The sequence below is a fragment of the Camelina sativa genome, chromosome 11 (assembly GCF_030686135.1).
Source record: "Camelina sativa cultivar CO46 ecotype springtype chromosome 11, ASM3068613v1".
Lineage (NCBI taxonomy): Eukaryota > Viridiplantae > Streptophyta > Magnoliopsida > Brassicales > Brassicaceae > Camelina > Camelina sativa.
Genome location: NC_141890.1, coordinates 12,638,567 through 12,660,382, shown reverse-complemented (window position 1 = coordinate 12,660,382; position 21,816 = coordinate 12,638,567). Strand labels below are relative to the sequence as shown.

The window sequence follows — 21,816 nt, the reverse complement described above, 5'->3', positions numbered from 1 at the left end:
AGGTACTCTAGAGGATGAAGTGTATATGGAGCAGCCGCCTGGCTTTGTGAACTCGGATTTCCCTAATCATGTTTGCAGGCTTCGGAAAGCAATCTATGGATTAAAACAAGCCCCCCGGGAATGGTACACTGAGTTGAAGAATTATTTGGTGAGCATCGGTTTTGTTAACTCTCTCGCCGACACATCATTGTTCGTTCTACAACATGGACAGGACTATGTCTATCTCCTTGTCTACGTAGATGACATCCTCGTCACAGGTAGCAACAACGCACATATTCAAAGGATCCTCAACCTCTTAGCTGAGCGCTTCTCTGTCAAAGACCCTGAGGATCTCAACTATTTTCTTGGACTTGAAGCACATCGCACAAGCAAAGGTCTCCATCTATCTCAGCGAAAATATATTGTGGATCTCTTCACAACTATGACATGTCCACTGCTAATGCAGTTAGTTCTCCCATGGCGTCATCGCCAAAACTCACACTCACCTCTGGTACTGCTCTCTCGGATCCCACTACTTATCGTAAACTTGTTGGTAGTCTCCAGTATCTTACTTTTACAAGGCTTGATATAGCATATGCGGTTAATAAGCTTTCTCAATTCATGCATCGCCCCACTGATGTTCACTGGCAAGCAGCCAAGAGAGTCCTCTGATACCTTGCTGGCACACCCACACACGGAATCTTCTTCTCCTCTACCAACCCACTCTCTTTACATGCGTTCTCTGACGCCGACTGGGCAGGGGACTCCCATGATTATGTGTCAACAAATGCCTACATAGTCTATCTTGGTCGAACTCCCATCTCTTGGTCTGCCAAGAAACAGAATGGTGTTGCTAGATCCTCAACTGAAGCTGAATATAGAGCCGTTGCAAACACCGCTGCCGAGATACGATGGATATGCAACCTTCTGACAAAGCTTGGGATCAAACGAAGTGCTCCTCCGGTGATATACTGTGATAATGTCGGAGCAACATTTCTCTGTGCTGACCCGGTATTCCACTCACGGATGAAACATATCGCTATTGACTATCACTTCATTAGAGATCAGGTTTAGAACGGTCTCCTACGCGTTGCTCATGTGCACACAACTGATCAGCTAGCTGATGCACTTACCAAACCTCTACCACGACACCAGTTCCTATTACTAAGAGGCAAGATTGGAGTGACCCCCGCCCCTCCATCTTGAGGGGGAATGTTAAGGATACGTCCGTATCATCTCATTACCTCTGCAATATATTGTTTCCTTGTACAGAACTTTACATATCTAGCTAAACCTAGTCTCCTCTACTCGACTTATGTATATATACTAAGATGTAATCCCTTCTGTAAAATATGCAATACATACAAAACTTACAACCTTCCTCTCTTAATCAATTTTACTATATTCATGAATAAATCTGATTGAATAAAGGTACAACCAAAGAGACTTATTTTCGAAAAGAACAAAATCATGGACTTCTCTTTTCTTTTTGTTGACATTAATCATGGACTTCTCATCGAGTCATTGTGTTTGTGTTTGTGTTTGTGTTTGTTTATGTGTAAATAGAAAAAACGAAGAGAGACACAATAATAGATACTTTGAAACTTTAACGGCTTGTAGAGAAAAGAGAAAAGAAATAGATGATTTAAAAGGCTTCCCGAACGTTAAGGCTTCCCGAACGTTAAGGCTTTTTCTCGCATAAGAAGTAAAAGCACACATGCAGAGAATGACCTCTCCACTCTTCAGAGTTGAGAGCCTGTATAAAGAATACTGTTTAATTCAAAATGAAATAATATTAACTTTTAAAAATGGTTTAGCTAGAATATCTGAATAAAGTATATATTGGTTAGGTCTTAACTCTTTAATATTAGTCTTCCCTATGCAACTCTGTTAGATCACATAAATAAACTCATGTGTAAAAGAAAACCTCAAATGGGTCTATAAATTTTCAAAACAATATTTTATATTGGGCTTTTCTTACGGAATCTACAAAAACTTTTTAATAACTATTATAAGAATAATAATTAGGTGTGTATCGCTTAGATATGGTCCAATGTTCTAAATTATCAGGTTTTAGGTTTTAGGTATATTATCATTCTTAAACTTCACGTGGGGTGAAAACAGAAAACAGAATCCTATGGCGAAATCCCATAATCTTACTAGTTTGCCGTTGATGAACAAAAAGGAAATGGTCCCTTACTCCCTTACCTATAAGGCTACAACAACTATGTAAAAGTCTACAGTAATAACCCATAAAATAAAGGCATGTCTAGTGAAAAACCGAAGTCGATCTGATCAATGACCCACCAAAATAAATTTTGTTTCTTTTGTTATCAATCTTTTAAATCATTATAAACGTGATAAAACTTACAAATCGTTATAATAAATAATATGGATGGACCAATTGACTCTTTTCATTCATCATAAGGTGCAGAGAAGATTTATCAACTCAATAAGTGTGCGCAATGAACACAAACGATAATATCATACATTGGAACTTGAAACACCAATTAATATCTTGACACTAACTTATGAGAGAAGCAAATTCCTAACACTTACACTAATATGTTGATACAAATTTTATACTGTATAAAGTATCTCCAACAAATATCATGTGGTATATACAATATATTTTTGTAATGTCTGTTTGTTTCTAATATGTTCCATGCCAAAATAAAGTTTCTTTCATTCAAAAGTTTTTTAAGATATTATCTTTCTCACTTTTGGAAAATTACTTGAAGATGCCTAAGCCTCAAACACACATGAATCACAAGTTAAAATCAACTTTACTCTAAATCCCAAAACCACACAAAAGTTGAAAGCCTTCTAATATAAAGAACTAAAAATAATGAATTAAATAATACTTTATATGGTACCCTAAAAGATGGGTTAGCCATGTGGGTGCAGAAGGATCAAGTAGCCCATGAAAGAAAAAGTTAAAAACTTAAAATAATGTAAACAGATCATGAAAATTTGGGAATAGCCATTGTTGAAGACAACAGCTGTCAAATGAGGAAGAAATATATAATCATAATTACATTGGATTATAAAACAAATACATATAGAGAGAGAGAGAGAAAGAAAAGAGAAGAGAGATGCTAAGGAAGAAGGGAACCAAACATAGAGCATAACAGGAGACAAATCATTTTAATTTTCACTCTCTTCAACGCATTATGGCGATACCTTACTCCCAAATTTTTCAGGCTCATAATTATTTATTTCTTCACTTATCAATATATACAGTAGCTATATATTTTCCAAAGTTTCTTGTCTCTTCACTTAAAGTTTCTGTATTTACTTTCTTCTGATATTTTGATTTGATTTGATTCAATCTAGTATCCTTAAAAGGATCGCCCTATTGCCTTGACCTACTCTCCTTGTTCATGAATACCAAGAAACAGTATATCACAGTACTATAGCAACAATTAACTAAAGAAACAATAATAATAATAATAACATGAGTGCCAAAAAAAAACAACACTAAAAATTGAATTACAAAACCACAAACAAAATGCTATTATCACAAAATACAACATTACAAACCCAAATGCGAAAATGAATTCCAAAGACCCTCAAAACTAAAACAAAACCCTAAACAAATTTAAAAACACATTAACGATGATAATCAGAAGATAAATAAACCAAAAATAAGCATACAATTAAAATGAGGATCTGAGAAAAAAAAACCAAAAGATGCAAATAAAAATAGAATCATCATCAGTTCTTGCCTTTACCCTTATGGTCTGATGAGTTCCTGCATCCATTTTCATAGTAAAGCTGAAACTGGTGGTTGTTGTTCTGATTGTGATTGTGGTTGTGGTGGTGATTCTCTGCAGGCAGTGCACCGAACAAGAACTGTGGACCTCCTCCACCACCTTCTGATGATGTTGGAAACCTCTGTAGATTAGCCAGAAACGACTGATGCTGATTACTTGTTGTTGAATTGGACTGAAGGGTCCCCCTGTTGAAACCACTGAACCCACCACCTGAACTGGCGGATACGGCAGCTCCGGCTCCGGAGGGTGTCGACATGTTGAAATCAAGATTGAATGCTCCGCCGTTGGATCCTGCCGGAGATATCAAATGGTCGGGAACGAACGAAAACTCTTGATGCGGATGATGATGTTGATGGTCGAGGTGATGATCTGAGATTGACGAGAAAGGATGAGAATTTGTCGAAATCGGGAAATGGGTTTGTTGACCCGACCCGAGAATCAAACCCGAAGTAAAATACTCCATGGGAGACGAAGCAGAAGGGGCTTGAGCCATCCATTGCCGGTTTGAGTTAACCGGATCTGAACTGGAATTTAACAAATCTGTAAACGAAGTAGTAGTGTGGCTTTGATGATGATGATGATCTGATGATCTCTCTTTCGTCTCTTTAGCTGTTCTCTCTCTCGCTCTCTCTCTAGCTTTATCCCTTAGCTCCGATCTCAATAAAGACAAACCAGAAGAGTTCTTGCTCGTGTCTGAATTGCTACTACATGCCGATTTAGACAACGAATTCGCAGCAGCCGTTGTTGTTGTAGTTAATGTCCGGTTCTGATGATTCTGGTTCTCGTCGTCATCTGTCGGGAAATTAGTGTTGTTGAGTGAAGGAAGCTCGGAGATTGAGTCTTCAGCAGCTTTGATTAACCACTCAACAGCTTTGCTAGGCTGATCGTAACCTAACCGATCTTGGAGATCGTAGAATTGAAGAGCGGTTGAGACTGATAACCGGACACGCCGGTCACGTGGTCCTTTGGAGGTTAAGACTTTGCTGTGCCGATCTTTACCGCCGGAAGCTCGAGAAACCCTAATTATCCGGGATGAATTGTGATGCCACCGGCTTAACCGGTTGTTTCCGTTGTTGTTATCAACCACGTCGCCATTGTTGTTGTTATTACTCTTCATTAGATCTCCAATCATCCCATCATCATCTCCGAGCTTCCGAAACATCTCCTCACCAACAATCTCATCACTAACCTTTTCCAAAATGTAGGGTTTTTTTTTTTTTGGGTTGGCTTTGGGGATTTAAAGAAGAAAGGAGAAAGCAAAAAAAACTGACCCAGTCTTTTTTTTTGGGTTTTGGTTTTACACACTGTACTTTGTTGTAAGCATTGATGATGAAAACCCTCAGAGGACCCCAAAAAAAAAATTAAAAAAAAAAAAAAAAAAGTGTAAATTAATTTAGGGTTTTTGATATTTCACCATCAAAAGTCAGTAGATACAGCTTCGTTTAAGCTTTGTCTGCAGTAGCTGCTGCTGCTGTTGTTGTAGTTGGCAGAGTCATCAAAAGCACTTTCTCTGAAATGATATCAACCACAAGCCTACACAAATTAAAACCGATGAAACAAAAACAAAGAAACAACAATCAATCTCATAAGAACAAATCTTTACATATACATTTTTATATATATACTAATAAATATATAAATGTTACATCCTTATCTAACTTTTTTTTCTTTCTTTCATATCACATATATATACATATTTAAGATTATCAGTTATTCTGATTCGAATTTATTCTCTACTCGTTTTAGATCTGACATAACAACAGCAACAACAAACAAAAGATAAGAGAGTTTAATTAAAGTTAAAACCATATTTTAATTAAATGAAGAATCAGAAGCTATATATTAATTAAGACTCTCTATAGCTTTCGGCTGAAGCGAATATCAATGGAGGGGGACTTTAAAAAGATAAGAAGACAATAAAATGAGTATTTCAATGGTGTTTATATTTTTTTTAAAACTTTTCTACTCTAAATAAAGATTTGGTGGTTTCTAATTATGAAAAGAGAAGAGACTTGTTTCTTAGTTACCAACAAGGAGATTTTAAATATAATCTTTATAAAGGAATCATTATTGCTGTTGTGGATTCTATGCAACAGAGATCGTTGGACTCTGGATGAAACAGGTGTCAAGCTCTTGTCTTTGATTTATATTAGCTCGAAGAAACCAAATTTAAAGAGACAAACATACTTCTTTTTTCTTTTTTCTTTTTTTTTTTTTTTTACTTTGATTAGAAATTCTCATCAGGGAATCAAAATCGTAGATCTAGAATTGAGTTTTTTGCCAACCAAAATTGAAGAGTAAAGAAGAAAAACTTGAAATTGAGAGGTTCTTGATGTGAAAAAAAGATTGGTTTACAGGAAAATTTAAAACTAGAGGAGAGAGTGTAAAGAGAGAATTTGAGACTTACAGAAACAGAGGAGCTTCTTGAGTTAGTAGGAGAGGAAGGGACTAGTAGGGTTTTAGGGATTTGTAAGAAAAATTTAAAAAAAAAAAAAAAAAAATCCGAGAAAATTGGAATTTCTTTGATGGTGAATTTAAAGGAGTGATGATCAGATGGGAGAGAGAGAGAGATATATATTGGTTTTGGGGGCATAAACCTGTCTTTGATCTTTTTTTTCCCTTTTTTGCGCCTTACTACATGACTTTTTCACTGCAACTGCCATGGTCCTCTACAAAATATCTGAATTTAATTATATCATCCTTACTTGTAGTATCTTCTATTTTTATGATTTAAAATTCGAATTCAGTTTTTTTTTTCTTTTAAAAAGACACTGAATTCAGTTGATAAAGTGGAAAAATGTTTAAACTTTTGAAAAAAATTCAGTGAATTCAATTTGATTGTTTTATAAGCAGAACATCTATTCGTATTGGCATTAAAACCACAAGAAATATTACATTCTTTGATGTTTTAAAAAAAAAAAAAAAAATTGTACATATTAATGCTATAGAAATGTCACACACATATCAATTCTTCGACATGAAAAAAATACCCAATGTATGTTTATAGAGGAGATGAGAACTTAACAAAAATCATATTATGGGCTTCTGATTTTCATGATTTCTATTTTCATAGAATTAAGATTCTCTATACACACATCCTTCTATTTAAACTAGGTTTTGAGTTGTTGGTTTATTTGATATATTTTAATAAAAATTATATATAATTGATGACGGTAATAAAATATTATTTTATAAAAAAATTAAATTAGTATTAAGGAAAAAAATTAAATTTAAGATACACATCTTTTAAAAATATAAAAATCAGTTGTGTTATAAAATCATGAATTTAACTCGACGTCGAGGCGAGGCGAATCAAACTGATGGCCTCACATATCCTAAACAATTTTTTTAACCACCAGAAAAACAGAACAATTTTATCATCATGAATTTAACTCGTTTTCATATTTAATTGATCGCTATGGCCTATATTTTCGTGTTTTTTATTCCATGTTTTCTTATTCTTCATATTCTTTCCTGTCATTTTCATTATCAAATTTTGTGGTAATTGTCATCGTAACTTTTACCGTTTGAATCTTCGTTATATCTTTTTATTCTTCTTCCTCGTCAACTTCTTCACATTCTTCCACTGAAAAACATTTTTTTTAGACTACCACACAACTTGTTAACCCATCAAACTCCAAGAACAAAATCATTTCTTTTCTCATAAAAATAAAAAATAAGATAAAAATAAAAAATTAATAAAAGAATATCAACTCATCTATAAAATCATACACAAAAATATATTTTACAGCTATGAAGTGTCCTTAGTGCAGTGGCAGGAGGTAAGTCCATTTGTAGAAGGCACCATCACACCCGGGATGGAGTCTCGGTTCCTACGAATGTAGGAATTTGGCTAATGGGCCGGCCAATTGTGGCCAGCTCATAAGAAATAAAAAGCACAAACGTAGATAAATAAGAGAATTTATGTATTACATCAATATTTATAATATTTTAAAATTTTAAAAGATTTCGAAATATAAAATTTGAACCTTTAAAAAGTTTCAATATTTATTATATTTTAAACTTTTAAAATTTAAAAATTATAATATTTAAAAACTTTTTAAAAGCTAAGAACTTTTAAAAGTTTCAATATTTATAATATTTAAACTTTTAAAAATTTGAAATATTCTAATATATTTTTTGAAACTTTTTAAAGTTTTAGTTTGGTCGAATAAAAAACAGGATCAAACCGAATAAAACTATTAAACTGGGACGCCTGATAAATCAAATTTTCCTGCTAATTCAATGTTGAAAGCATATTAATATTATTTATAATGGTTCTGAACCATTGTCTAAAAATTTTCTAGCCGATGTGGGATATTGTACATAATTCTTTTATTTCCATAAATTTAAAATTTTCCTTTTTCTAAAAAATTCTGGAAATTTAAAAAATGTTAATGAATGACATATCAAATCCTGATAGGATGTTTAAAATAATTCTTAATATAGAAAATTTTAGAAATTTTAAAAAATGTTAATTAGTGACATGTTTAATCACAATTAGAAGTTTTAAATCCTATGTGGACATATTTAAGAACTTATAGTTTTTACTTTTTATTAGTATAAATTCGTTTTGACATATATATTTTCTAAAAACACAATCACAAGATTCTTTTCTCCATGTAAGCGCTCATTTACCCTGAGTTTGGTTCTCATTTGAGCAAAACCGTTCGTATTTAATTTAAATTCTTTTTTTTTTTTGAAAAATTTATTTATTTATTATTTTATTTTTAAGTAAAAACGGGTTAATTACTGTATACGAACGGTCGAGTAGTAATCAATTATATTACAAAAGACATACTAGAGTAGAGTTACCAAACATTGAAAAGACACTAGAGTACAATATTTTTTTGTTTTCGTGCAAACTCGTTTCATTAAGTTGGTGATATGAAACTTTCCTTTAAAATGAGCTTTACAGCAGTCATGAAACTTAAATAGGAAAGTAACAATATAAAGATTGACCGATTGATTTCTAACGAACCATAACATTTCAATAAAACAACAAGTATAACTAGATAAACTAATACAAAGATACAAGGACATAAAAGTCAAAATGATAATGTGAACCGCAAAAGCGATAGTTTACATGAAATAGCGAGAAGCTATCCAAAAACGATTTGCCAGTCTGATAAAACAAATTGCCATAATCAATAAAAACTAGAGTAGAGTATTTTATAAATGCATAAAATAGAGAATTAAAAGACATTTCATAGAGATAAAAGCCTTCTTCTTCATTCATGCCTCAAAACTACGGTCATACCTTTAATATGGCGCTGAAGATTTTCCCAGATCGGAATCAATTTATCCAGTTATGCAATTTATGATTTTTCAAAACATGTTATAATCCTATAATGTTTGTTTGGTTTTGATTAATCCTATCTTGAATTTAGATTCTTCAAAAACTGTTATATTCATAAGGTATTAAAAAACTCGTTAAGATGACAAAAATTACGTTTATTTTAATTTAAAAAATATAAAATTATACTGACATATGGTCGATCAGATTAGACGAATTTGGTAATCTGAAAACATTTTATTATTGTTAAATTATATGGATTCTTTTAACTTGCTCTTTTGTATTTGCAACGAAGTTTAATTCACATGTGACAAACGTATTTGATAACTAGAAAACCAACTCCAACATATAAAGTACAACCATAAGGTTAACTTAACCTAAATCACATCTAAAAAACAAATGTTATTTTGGAGACAATGCAATGCAATCATCAAAGTGTAAGCACAGAATCCAAGCATATATCTAAAACTAAACAAAGTATTTTAAAGTAGAAATGACTAAATTTACGGAGGAAATTGTATTCAAAGACAGCATGAAAACTATTTTCTTACTTTATTAAATCTTTCTATACTTCTTTTTCCACCTTTTTTTTTTTTGTTTTTTTTTTTGAGCAAAACTTCTTTTTCCACCTAACTAATCATATTGATCAAGAATCCAAAACCCATATTATAATACCTTATACTATGTGAAACCCACATCACAATCACTTCGAACTTCATGGAAAAAACACGTAGAGATTATTATTAATTCAAGAACTTAACAACTGTTTTGCATTCGAGCAATTTTAATAACCTAGATCTTTTTTTGTCACCTTAGTCAAGTGGTGGGATTGCACCACATTGATTAACTTTAATATGCTTTTAGTTTAGTTAAATGTGGTTTTAGGAATTTAATAATAGATAATTTAGGATTAATGATGAAAAAGGAGAGATATGAGATGCAAGTGGTTCACGACGGGCTCGAGAGCACGTGTCGCTGTCTTAACGGACACTTGCTGACTTCTCGATCACTGTTACCTTTACCAGACCACTGCACGTGTCTGCTTCTTGGTCACCCAAATTTCTGCTTACTCTCTATTTTTATTTTTTCCTGCTTAATTTTTTTTAATTTCTGCTAATAAGCAACTAAAATTTCTAAAACTTTGGACCTGGTTGGTTCGTTTATGTTGTGTTAACATTATTAAATTGGTAAATTATAATAACGTACTGGGAGTGACTTTGGATGTTTCTATATTTAATAAGTTATTCATACTCATGTCTTCATTTTACATCTTTAGTAATAGTATCATGCTATTTGTTAGTTAGGAAAATGTTAATTATGTACTTACCAGTTAATACTGTGTATTAAATGCTTATAACCATGGATATTTTGCTCGTAACATAAGTTTTTAGGAATAAGTCTCTAGTTAATTTAAATAATAAAGTAGATGTTGATTTTACAGTACTGTTACTAATACTACAAGGTTCTACATTTGAGTATCGACCCCAAGCCTTTCTCATGATCAATATCTTTCAAATAAATCAAAATTTTATATGTGGTTAGTGTATAATTTCCCATTCAAGGTTTGTTTATGCTTGAAACTTCCATGTTAGAAAAAAAAAATCCCATGTTAGTTTAAGATTAATACAGGGTTTAAGATAAAGCCATGCATGTGTAAGTGCCGTTTAATCTATTAAATAAACATTATACAGTAAAATGTAATTGCTAATAAGCATTTCTTTTTAATAACTATCACATATATATAGGCAGGCATATAAGATATACCTATATCATGCGTTGAATAAAGATTAGAGTATATACTATTTTAAAACAAACTATCAACAAATAATTAGAAAATGAAAATAAAATGCATGGATCTGAATCTTTACTAGATTCGTATTGTAGTGGTACTGTTTTGACCACAGTTCGTGATGTGATGTTATGATTTTATAAACAGCCTTTTTATTGCACATGTACTATTTTATGGACATTGCTACTATGTACAATCTACTGGTCATTGCAACTATGTAGACATGCCTTACTGTAGCGCGTTGCACGACCCAAAACAATAAATCAAAATACTTAGCTATTTAACTAGTATCTCAGGGCATATTCATTGGTCATACTCATCTTTGTGTCTTAATCTTTTAATAAGATTAAAAATAATATTAATCTATGTTTTGATTCTCATGCCATTGTTTTAATTTCCCCCCTCCCATTAGTCATTCTTAAACATGGGTGTCTTATATAAATTTTATTAAAATTGTGTTTTAAGTATATTTTATAATGTTATAAATGTTGGTATATAATGTATACAATATTAAGAAAATAAAACTAGAAACTGTAGTTATAGTATAATACATTTTATTAAAAAAACAAATATATTACATTATAAAAACAATTCAAACATATATTACAATAAAAAAACATAGAATAATAGAAACATATAAAAACATTATCAATAACTTAATTAACATTGGTTAATTTTGAGTTGTGCCAAATTTTTGCCAAATATGTTCAACCAAATCAGCTTTCAACCGTCGATGTATCTTTGTATCACGAACTTGATTCCAAGCGCTCATCACATTGTTCATATCGGCAATCATTTCTGTAGAATATGTTAAATTGACACGTGAAGTCTCGCTTTCTTCTTCTTGATGGAATTCTGCGACATTGTACAGATTGTATCCATCTCGTTCATCTTCTACACAATATGATACATGCTCTCATTATCTTTTCTATTTTTGTCTTATCCAAAAAAGGGCGGAATTTTTTACAATTGCAAATCGAGCTTGCAAAACCCCGAAAGCACGTTCAACATCTTTTCGGGCAGCTTCTTGATAATGAGCAAATAATGATGCTTTCGGGTCTTGTGGAAGTGAAATTGATTGGATGAGTTTTGCTCATTTCGGATATATACCATCAGTGAGGTAGTAAGCCATATTGTAATGTCGACTATTGACAAAGTAATCTACTCTCGGAGCTCGACCTTCTAATATGTCATCAAAAACTGGTGAACGGTCAAGGACATTAATATCATTTAAAGTACCTGGAGGTCCAAAAAATGCATGCCAAATCCAGAGATCTTGCGAAACCACAGCCTCTAAAACGATTGTAGGCTTTCCAGATCCACGAGAATATTGACCTTTCCAAACTGTTGGGCAATTCTTCCATTCTCAATGCATACAATCAATGCTTCCTATCATCCCGGGAAATCTGTGTGCCTCTCCTTGATTGAGTAATCGTTGGAGATCCTCTGCCGTAGGTCTTCTTAGGTACGTATCCTGAAACAAATATATAATTCCCTCCACAAAATTTTCCAAGCATAGCCTTGCGGTGCTACCTGCGAGGCGGAGGTATTCATCCACCGCATCTGCTGCACAACCATATGCCAATAAACGAATGGTTGTTGTACAATTTTGTAATCCAGACAGACCCAACCTTCCCGTAGCATCTCTTCTTTGTTGGAAATATGATACTTCATTGGATAGTGCATCAACAATACGAATGAACAATGACTTGTTCATTCGAAAACGACGACGGAAACTAGCGTGAGAGTAAGTAGAATTTTCGCTGAAATAATCATTTCATAAACGAGTGTGCCCTTCCTTGCGGTCTCTTTCAATAAAAGCTCTTGGCGGCCTTGAACTAGTTGGTTGTTGATCATTGCCATAATCATCTAGGCAATTTTGAACTAGACTATCAAAGTATCCATCAAACATTTCATCTTACTCATCATCTAATTTGGAGATGACATGTCATAGAAATATTTAATTCCCAGCAGAAAGATATTTTATGGTGAGAAATAAAAAAATAGGGAGCTAGTAAGAGAGATTTGGGAGAAAAGATGTGAAACTTAAAAGAAAGAAGTAGACTGCATTGGGAGTTTTTACAAAATAGAGAAGCCGATTATGAAAACTATATATACACGGTCATTCAACTACAAGTTGGGAAAGGAAAAAAACAAATTAGCCACTGGTTGTCTTGTTCACGGGTTACAAAAAACAAACCATGGAGCTGACAGAAACACGGGTTAGCAAAAAACAAGCATATTGGAGTGTTGTCTTGTGCCGACTGCTCCCAATCACGGGTTGTCTTTCTTGATTTTATTGTTGTCTTGTGTCGACTGCTCCCAATCACGGGTTCGCTGCATAACATAACATAAACAATCAGACCACAAAAACACACACATGTTTCCTTCACAAAAAAGGAAGAAACAAACCTAGCATAACAAAACATATAGCTGAGATTCTTGTTCCATTGCTAATAAAACATAAAACGAACACACACATGTTTTTCTTCACAAAAAAAAAAGAAACATACCAATTACGTTTTATTGTTCTGAATCTGAGACATTGTCCTGTTACGTTTGGAACACGAACACATATAGCAAAACATCACCAATATTGTTTACAAGGATTTGAGTAATAAAAACACCTTATAGACAAGACACAAATAAGAAGAAACATGAAACATAGGATTTCATTAATAGAAACGACTCATAAACAAGACACAAACAAGAAGATTGATTTCAGGATTAGTAAACGGCTCCTAAACAAGACAATAATTAAGACACAAACATGAAACATAGGATTAGAATAATTAGTAACCAAATTATCCTAACATCTCATCTACTAGCTTCTTTCTCAGGTTGAGTTCAGGTTCGGATAGATCAGTTCTACCGACGAGAATCTCTAGAAATCACTGCTTTGATATTCTTTCTCTCGCAGCAATTTCTTTCTCTCTGATCTCCCACGCCTGCTGTAACTTTTGCAAGGAATCACCTTGAGTAGCTTCACCGCGAGCAGTTTTCTTTGTTTTGCTTTTGGATGCCTTAATACCTGGAGGGCGTTCTTCAGTTTCTTCCTCAACACGAGATGTTGTATTTGAGCTTGAGGAGTATGTGCCACTCACATCAAGCTTAGTTCTTTTGGAGTTTTCATATCCTCTATAAGCATTAGAAGTACACCACTTCTGTTCGTGGCGTAGCTCCCTCCAAGCATGCTCTAGGTTGAACTTCAATTTCTGATCATTGAAGTACAACTCGTTTGCCATTTGGAGAACATCATCTTCAGACTGGCCACTACTTCTCCGACTCGAAGCTTGGTTGTAGCATCCTACAAACTTGTTGACAGTCTCATTGATTTTATTCCAACTCTACTTACATTGACTGGCTCCTCTTTTTGGTTTACCCGCTACTGCTTCACTTTCTCCATAATAGAATGCTATTTGATCCCAAAAAGAACCTAGCTTTTTCCCATTGCTCACGACTGGATCTTTGCTGGTGTTTAACCAACCACTGATCAAGACAACATCTTCTTGCGGAGTCCATCTGTGTCTAGCTTCTCTTGTGTTATCATATAGGTCTTGTACATCTTGTGAACTGAATTGAGGGATAGGTGATGAGCTTATTTGAATAGGAGGAGAAAAAGAAGGAAGAGATTCTGGATTATTCATCTCTTGTTGGCTATTCAAGAGGTTGGTAAAGTTTCGAGCTAAACTATAAGAATTGCTCGAACCCATAGCCTAATCTATATGAAAGATGGAGAAAAGAAGAATTGGTTTGGTGGATAGAGAACAACAAGCGGCATATATAGAGTTCAAGCGTTTAAGTGTTTCTAGTGTTTGGTTGTTGTGTTTATGGTAAAGTGGTTAGGTAAGGTTCAACTGTTTGTTGTGTTTAAGTGTGACATAACACACAACTACCTAGCATTGAGTTTAAGCACTTACTCGACAATAAGTGCTTAACTATTACAACTACCAAGCAATTAGTGTTTAAAGTGTGACAAAACAAGCTATCAATGTCAACAACCAAACAAAAGTTAAACAAAGACTTACAAGGTAACCAAAACAATAGGCGAATCAAGACTATTTTAACTAAGTTTTGTACAATGTAACCGCAATGTTATATGAGGCCAACAACTAAAGCAAAACATCCACAAAACACAATGTAAGACTTTCTGTTTCTTGTTTATAGTTTTGACAATTTTATTCCCTAAATTTTGTTCCAGCAAGCAATATAATTCAACCAACAACTGAATAAACATCTTTAATGTTTAAGAATCGTAAGAAGAGAAACAAAGCTGAAGCTAAAATAGATACAAGTCTGAGGAATAACAAACCTTCGACTAAGAAACCCACTCCAATGGCTTCAGTCCCATCGAAACTTGACATTCGTAGCCTCCAATTCTCCAACTGCAAGTCATTTTATAGCTCTCGCGGATCATCTAAAAACAAACCCGATAAACCTCTCAAAAACAATTCAAACATAGAACTCTGAAAATTACAAAATTGGATAAGTAATTTGAGTGAGACTCACCAAAAGCTTTTGCTGCTGTAGACGTCGCCACCGCCATTGGAGCTCATTACTTCTGCTTTACAATCCCAATTTTCAATTTTTTATCTCACAAATCAAAAGATTAATACCCAAAAATAGCTCCTCAAAACCCAGATTACTCAAAATAGATTCTTGCAAAACAAATTCTACTCAAAACCTATTGAAACAAACAGATTCATATAGAAACCCAGATGTATACGGACTTGTAGGAAACAAAAATTATTCAGAAATTACTTTGATTGTGTCAACCAAATCAGCTTCTTACCTAACAGAGAAGAACTAAGAGGAATCGGATATCAAAAGAAGACGATGAGGAGACATCAATTTTGTATGGAAATCGATGAGATCTTCGATTGGGTTGTGAATCAAGTTTTGGAAAATCTGTTTCGCCTTCGAACTTTCGTTTGTATCAAAGGAGAGAGAAGCTTATCCAGAAATAAAGAAAACAACAAAATAAAAAAAACAAAGGCAACCAAAACAATTTTGACACGTAAAGGGTCTGTGAGTGTCTAATTTGAGTTGTGCAGAGACACAGATCAGCGAAATATCACGAATAAATCTTTTTTTTATTATTATTATTAAAAAACAAAAAGACATCCTTAGAGGATAACCGATGCGCTTGCTCTTAAGATATGAATGAGAGTTTAATTCAAAGAGTAACAGTGGATGAGATCAAATCAGTCCTATTTGCTATTGATGCTTCCAATGCTTATGGACCAGATGGGATGTCTGCAACTTTTTTCCAGTCCAATTAGTCTACGGTAGGGGGTCAAATTACGAAGGAGATTCAAAGCTTTTTTAACTATGGTTAATTCCCAGTGGATTGGAACTTCACTCATATTTTCCTCCTACCAAAAACGCATCATCCTACAGAGATGAATGATCTTCGTCCAATCAGTATGTGTACTGTCATTTATAAAATCATTTCTAAGGTCCTGGTGAATCGGTTACAGCCTTTTTTGCCTCACATAGTGTCTATCAATCAAACAACATTTGTTCCAGAAATGTTAATCACAGACAACATCCTGGTGTCACATGAAATGGTGCACAGTTTAAGTGGAAGACAAGCTTTTCCGGATAACTTCATGGCGGTGAAGACAGACATGTCTAAAGCATATGATCGGGTCGAGTGGAGTTATTTACAATCTCTTTTGGGTGTTGTTGGTTTTCATCGTAAGTGGATAGAGTGGATCATGTGTTGTGTGAGCTCTGTTTCTTTCTCGATCCTCATCAATGATTAACCTTTTGGGTTGATAGTTCCTTAGAGAGGTTTAAGGCAGGGAGACCCCCTATCTTCGTTTCTCTTCGATCTGTGTACCGAAGGATTATCTTATATGTTAAATAAAGCTCAGAGGAAAGGTAAGATCGAAGGTGTCAGGTTTGATGACAGAGATCCTGAAGTACATCACTTACTCTTTGCAGACGACAGTTTGTTCATGTGTAAAGCAACCATGGATCAAAGTCACGCTTTACAGTCGATCCTTCAGAGGTATGGAAAAGCAACATGACAGATGGTCAATCTGCAAAAATCCTCTATCACCTTTGGTGTAAATGTTAATCCCCAATTAAAAGCAGGGATTCAGTACAAGATGGGGATACATAAAGAAGGTGGTGCAAGTTCTTATATGGGAATGCTAGAGTGTTTTAGTAGGTCAAAAATCCAGCTCTTGAACTACATAAAAGATAGGGTGAAAACTAAAACGAGTTGCTGGTATGCTAAATCCTTATCACAGGGTGGCAAGGAAGTCTTAATTAAGTCAGTAGCTTTGGCCATGCCAGTTTTTGTGATGTCCTGTTTCAAGCTTCCCAAAACGACGGTTGCCAATCTCTCAAGTGTGATGACAGATTATTGGTGGCATACCTCAGATCATAGGAGCAAGATTCACTGGCAAAGGTAGAATAAACTTTGTCTGCCTAAGGACCAATGAGGAATGGGTTTAGAGATATTCAGATCTTCAATCATGCTCTTCTAGCCAAACAAGCGTGGAAATTTTCAAGACCCGAGCTGCTTGTTTTCTCAGGTAATGAAGAGCAAATATTTTCCTCAGTCGGATTTTTTGAGTGCCAAGCTAGGCAAAAGGCCTTTCTTTGCTTGGAGGAGTATCTTGTACGGTAGAGAACTTCTGATGAAAGGTCTAGTCAAAAACATTGGTAATGGGAAGTCTACAAGAGTCTGGATGGACAATTGGCTGGAAGATGGTGAAAAGAGACTTCCATGGAGGAAAAATACGTTTTTTGATCCTAACCTCAGGGTCTCTGATTTGATTGATAGAAGAACAAGGACCTGGGATCAACTTAAGCTGCAGGATAATTTTTCCCTGCTGACATACTGAGAATCATAAAGATTAAACCGACTACTGATATTGAAGATTTCTACTCTTGGAAATTCAATAAAAGCGGCGTTTTCTTAGTAAAATCCGCTTACTGGTTGGCTTCTCAATCCAACAACAAGGCTACTAGAGAACATGCAAACCAACTCCCTTCCACCAATCCATTGAAAGCTTAAGTGTGGAAGATTCCCACTGATCCAAAACTAAAAGTTTTCCTCTGGAAAATCTTTTCTGGAGCATTACTGGTTGTTGAGGCGATAAATAAAAGAGGAATGTTCGGGGATAACATATGTCAGATATGTGGGAACGAAGGTGAAACTATAAATCACGTCCTTTTCACATGTGCGGTGGCGAGACAAGTCTGGGCTCTAGCTGGCATTCCCTCTCCAGAACATGGTTTCCACAATGGTTCGGTTTTCTCAAACATTCACTATCTTTTAGAAAACCAGGGGAACAAAATTTGGCCGGATTCAATAAGGAAATCTTTCCCTTGAGTCCTATGGAGGCTATGGAAAAATAGGAATCAAGTGGCTTTCAAAGGGGTGTGTTTCTCTCCTTTGGATACGTCTCAGAAAGCCAAAGAAGACTGCTTTGAGTGGATGGAAGCTCAAAGAGTCAATGAAAAGGAAGAGTCCCCAGTTGGTGTGTACACTGGTAAGGGGGGTTTAATAAGTCAGGGGGTATCATTCGAGTGAGTAATGCTTGGTTACCCCCTCCTCGAGACTGGCTTAAGTGTAATATAGGTATATTGTGGTCCAAAAGAAATAACTTGGTTGGTGGTGCTTGAGTAGTGAGGGACTATAAGGGAAACGCTATTCTACATAGTAAAAAGGCATTCTCACAGGTTGTGGAGTATCAAGAAGCAATACTAACAGGTGTTCTTTGGGCTATTGAAAGTATGAAGAGTCACAAGTGGTTTTTGCGTTTCAGAAAGGCTCTTTGGCTAAGGCAATCAATCGTCCAGCGGCTTGGCTCTCCTACATATTTCAGTCGAGGGAAGTTCTGGCTGCCTTGGCAAAAATCGGAGCTTGGAAAATTCTTTTGGAAAACTCAACCTCAGACAGAGGAGCTAATCTAATCGCTAATAGTGTTACCAATGATGATAGGCTCAACTCGTATGTGGCAAGAGGCTATCCCATGTGGATGAATCTTGTCTTCCAAGACGAAATATCTTTTGAGTCTGTTTGGTTTTGAGTTTTGTGGGCTATGGTTAGTTCTTTGACCATATTTTTTTGTAAAACTTCCTATCGTAGGATAGAGAGGTTTGTTTATAAGTAGAAACATTTGTAGGGCTTCGGTGCATAGGATGGAGGCTATTGGCCAATAGTATTTGTAATACAATCTTTTGAGAATATAATTCCAGTTGATAAAAAAAAAACTATTATATATATATATATATATATATTTTATCAGAAAAATAGTCTTTCAGTGTACCAAATATATTTGGTTTGAAAAAATGGACGGTTAAATAAACAAATTGTATCACTTCGCTATACACAATATAAGACTATAGTCTATATATATAAATTTTCGACATCAATCTATTTTATATTTAAAAATGCTTAAATACATATATTGTGCAAGGTAAAACCATTTAAAATGGCTAAACACACTATGGCCTGATTGGTACTTTTTTTTTCCTTCTTTGTTTTCTCAGATTTTTTAAAGCGTCAAAACCATTTAAAACCAGTTGTGTAAGTCACTTTTTTTTTCCTTCTTTGTTTTTCCAGATTTTTTAAGGCGTCAAAACCAAACTTTAAAATATAAAATTTTATTTTTTTCTCTTTCCATTATACTTAAAAGCTCTCCAAAAATTTATATATAAATTTTACATAAATTATTTTTACACATTAATTATTCTTACTTTTTTTCTTTCTTTTATGATCCATTTCAATAATAATTATTTTTATTTTCATTATCATCATTTTAATATATTTTAATAATAAAAGTAACAGCTTCAGTTTTAAAAGTATTTGTTACCAATCAAATTTTAACAGTAAAAGTTTCTACAGTCAAAGTATCTACAGCTAAATTCTCTACAGCTAAAATTTTAAAGTTAAAGTCTTTAAAGTCATAAATAACAACCGTTACCAATCAGAGCCTATATATATATTACCAATATCTCCCTACAAAAAAATGTATACAAACTGAAGTTTTCTTCCAGTACTATTAGTCTATATTTTGAGTTAATTTGTCTTTTTATGTTTAAACTTTATAGAAATTCTTAGACTGTCCTCATTAGTTTTGTTTCTTAAATCATTTTTTAATAATATAAAGGAATGTATCAAGTAAGAAACGTTTCCAACATTCTTTATATTAGAAACGTCCTTTTGATTTGTCTAAGAACATTACTTATTTTATTATTATTTTGGTAAGAGGAAAATTCTAAAAAACCTTTTACAAACACAATAAGGATAGTCTAAGTACCAAATGAACATGTACAAATCAAATAATGTCATACGAAGAAGACTTGCGTTCACACGCTTCTCTTATTTTATTATACAGTTATATATACATTTTTTTTCAATGATAAAGACTTCTGATGTTTGACCAAAAAAATAAAAATAGACTTCGTATGATATATCTAGATCGATGAACATAAAAATAGACTTCGTATGATATATCTAGATCGATGAACATATTCAAATAGCCGTGAATGAAAGCAAATGCCAAGTTATTTTTCACTTCTTTAGATATTTTTCCTTTGCTAAGCCATTATTAATCTCTAAAATATCACTCTATGTTTTAAAAAATATTCAGTTTAACTCTATAACAATAAATTAGATAACAGTATATTTGAGTTTTAAGCTTTTTAGGTTCTAGGAACAACCTATCATAATATGTGGGTCAACTTTTAAGCCACTGGATTACAAATACCTTTTAAATAATAATTGAACTATCGTATTAGATGCCAATTGCATTAAGGAACATAACGTAGTTAACTAAGTTTCCACGCTATATATTTTTCATGGTTTATTTGATCAGTATGAAACTCTTGTATAAACCCCAAAATAATAATTTCTTGATTTCAAACAAAAAAACATTTCTTTGGCAAAAAACGAACAAAATTTGAAGTGGGCTAAATTCGTAACTATTCTTTTTTAATACTATCTAAAAAAACAAAATTAAATTCGAAAAAGAAAATAATCGTACAACTCGAAATATAGTTTGACTGATTTAACTTATTATTTTTTTTTTTATTGTACAAACAAAAGAAGAGGAGAAAAAAATTTAGACACCATAATTTTGAATAGGGGTCTTTCTTAAACTATTGGTTCAAGTGTATTGATTAAGACTTATGAGAGCACATTAAAATATAAGTGAAGTTGATGTCATTTTTATAATGGACAATTAATGAATCTAGTGGGTCATGAGACTCATGATTAATTTTGTCCATTAAGCTTCTCTATATGCTCTATATGGAATAAACCCTAATTGTGATTTGAAAGATAGGTCTACTCAGAGGTATATACCTTTCCATTATTAGATTAACTCTAATTAATTTATTGTTACCCTATTACATGTAAATCAATTCATACTAGTCTATGAACTAAACTTGATTTTTATTGGTTATTTATCTTTCAGACAATCATGGAAGGACCACAACACAACATACACCCATATATTTGTTTGCATCAAATTTTCTAATATAATACATGTTATAGCATAGTTTAAGTGATTTCAAAGTCATGTTTCCATCGAGGTTCAAAATTATGATTAAAGTAGACGAAAATAAAAATAATGTCAAATTTTAATTGTTTTCTGGTTAAAGTTATTTTTCCAAAATAATAATTTGAACAAGAATGTACTTTGAGTTAAGGCCCAATGTATTTCCATCATTTTGGGCTGTCATTATCTTATAATAGCTCAAAAGTTTAATCGTTGTTAGTGGTTAAAAATATTAGCTGAAATATCAATGAGACAATGACAATGCAAAGTTTAGCGACTTTAGTCATTAACGACTACAAAAAAAAATACTACAACAAGACAGTGTCACTGGTCATTGTCAAATTAACTAGAGTCTTATGTCGGTGTCTGAATATACTACTTACCCTTACCGAATCTACCATTCAAATTAACTGACTTGTTAGCTATACACTGATTTTTTCAATAAGAGTA

The 21,816-nt window shown here is 33.4% G+C and overlaps 1 protein-coding gene and 1 long non-coding RNA gene across 3 annotated transcripts; both read right to left on the bottom strand.

Moving 5' to 3' along the window:
* Nucleotides 1–3,441: 3,441 nt before the first annotated feature.
* On the bottom strand, nt 3,442–6,433 carry LOC104723227 (transcription factor TCP2). 2 transcript variants are annotated; one of them, XM_010441560.3, is made up of 2 exons: nt 6,163–6,433; nt 3,442–5,265 (listed from the first exon to the last, which is right to left on the bottom strand). In XM_010441560.3, the coding sequence occupies exon 2, from the start codon at nt 4,915–4,917 to the stop codon at nt 3,697–3,699; it is 1,221 nt and encodes a 406-aa protein (XP_010439862.2). In that variant the 5' UTR covers nt 4,918–5,265; nt 6,163–6,433; the 3' UTR covers nt 3,442–3,696. The 2 variants fall into 2 exon arrangements, with proteins under 2 accessions (XP_010439862.2, XP_010439860.2); XM_010441558.3 differs by having other exon boundaries at nt 3,442–5,288; nt 6,163–6,426.
* Nucleotides 6,434–13,088: 6,655 nt separating this feature from the next.
* LOC104723226 (uncharacterized) lies at nt 13,089–15,552 on the bottom strand. The gene is made up of 3 exons (XR_757305.3): nt 15,350–15,552; nt 15,153–15,257; nt 13,089–13,177 (listed from the first exon to the last, which is right to left on the bottom strand). It is a non-coding gene; the product is annotated as an uncharacterized LOC104723226 (long non-coding RNA).
* Nucleotides 15,553–21,816: the final 6,264 nt, after the last annotated feature.

What these genes read in the sequence shown, in the direction of transcription:
- LOC104723227 (XM_010441560.3), bottom strand. Translation starts at nt 4,917, where the DNA reads ATGTTTCGGAAGCTCGGAGATGATGATGGGATGATTGGAGATCTAATG.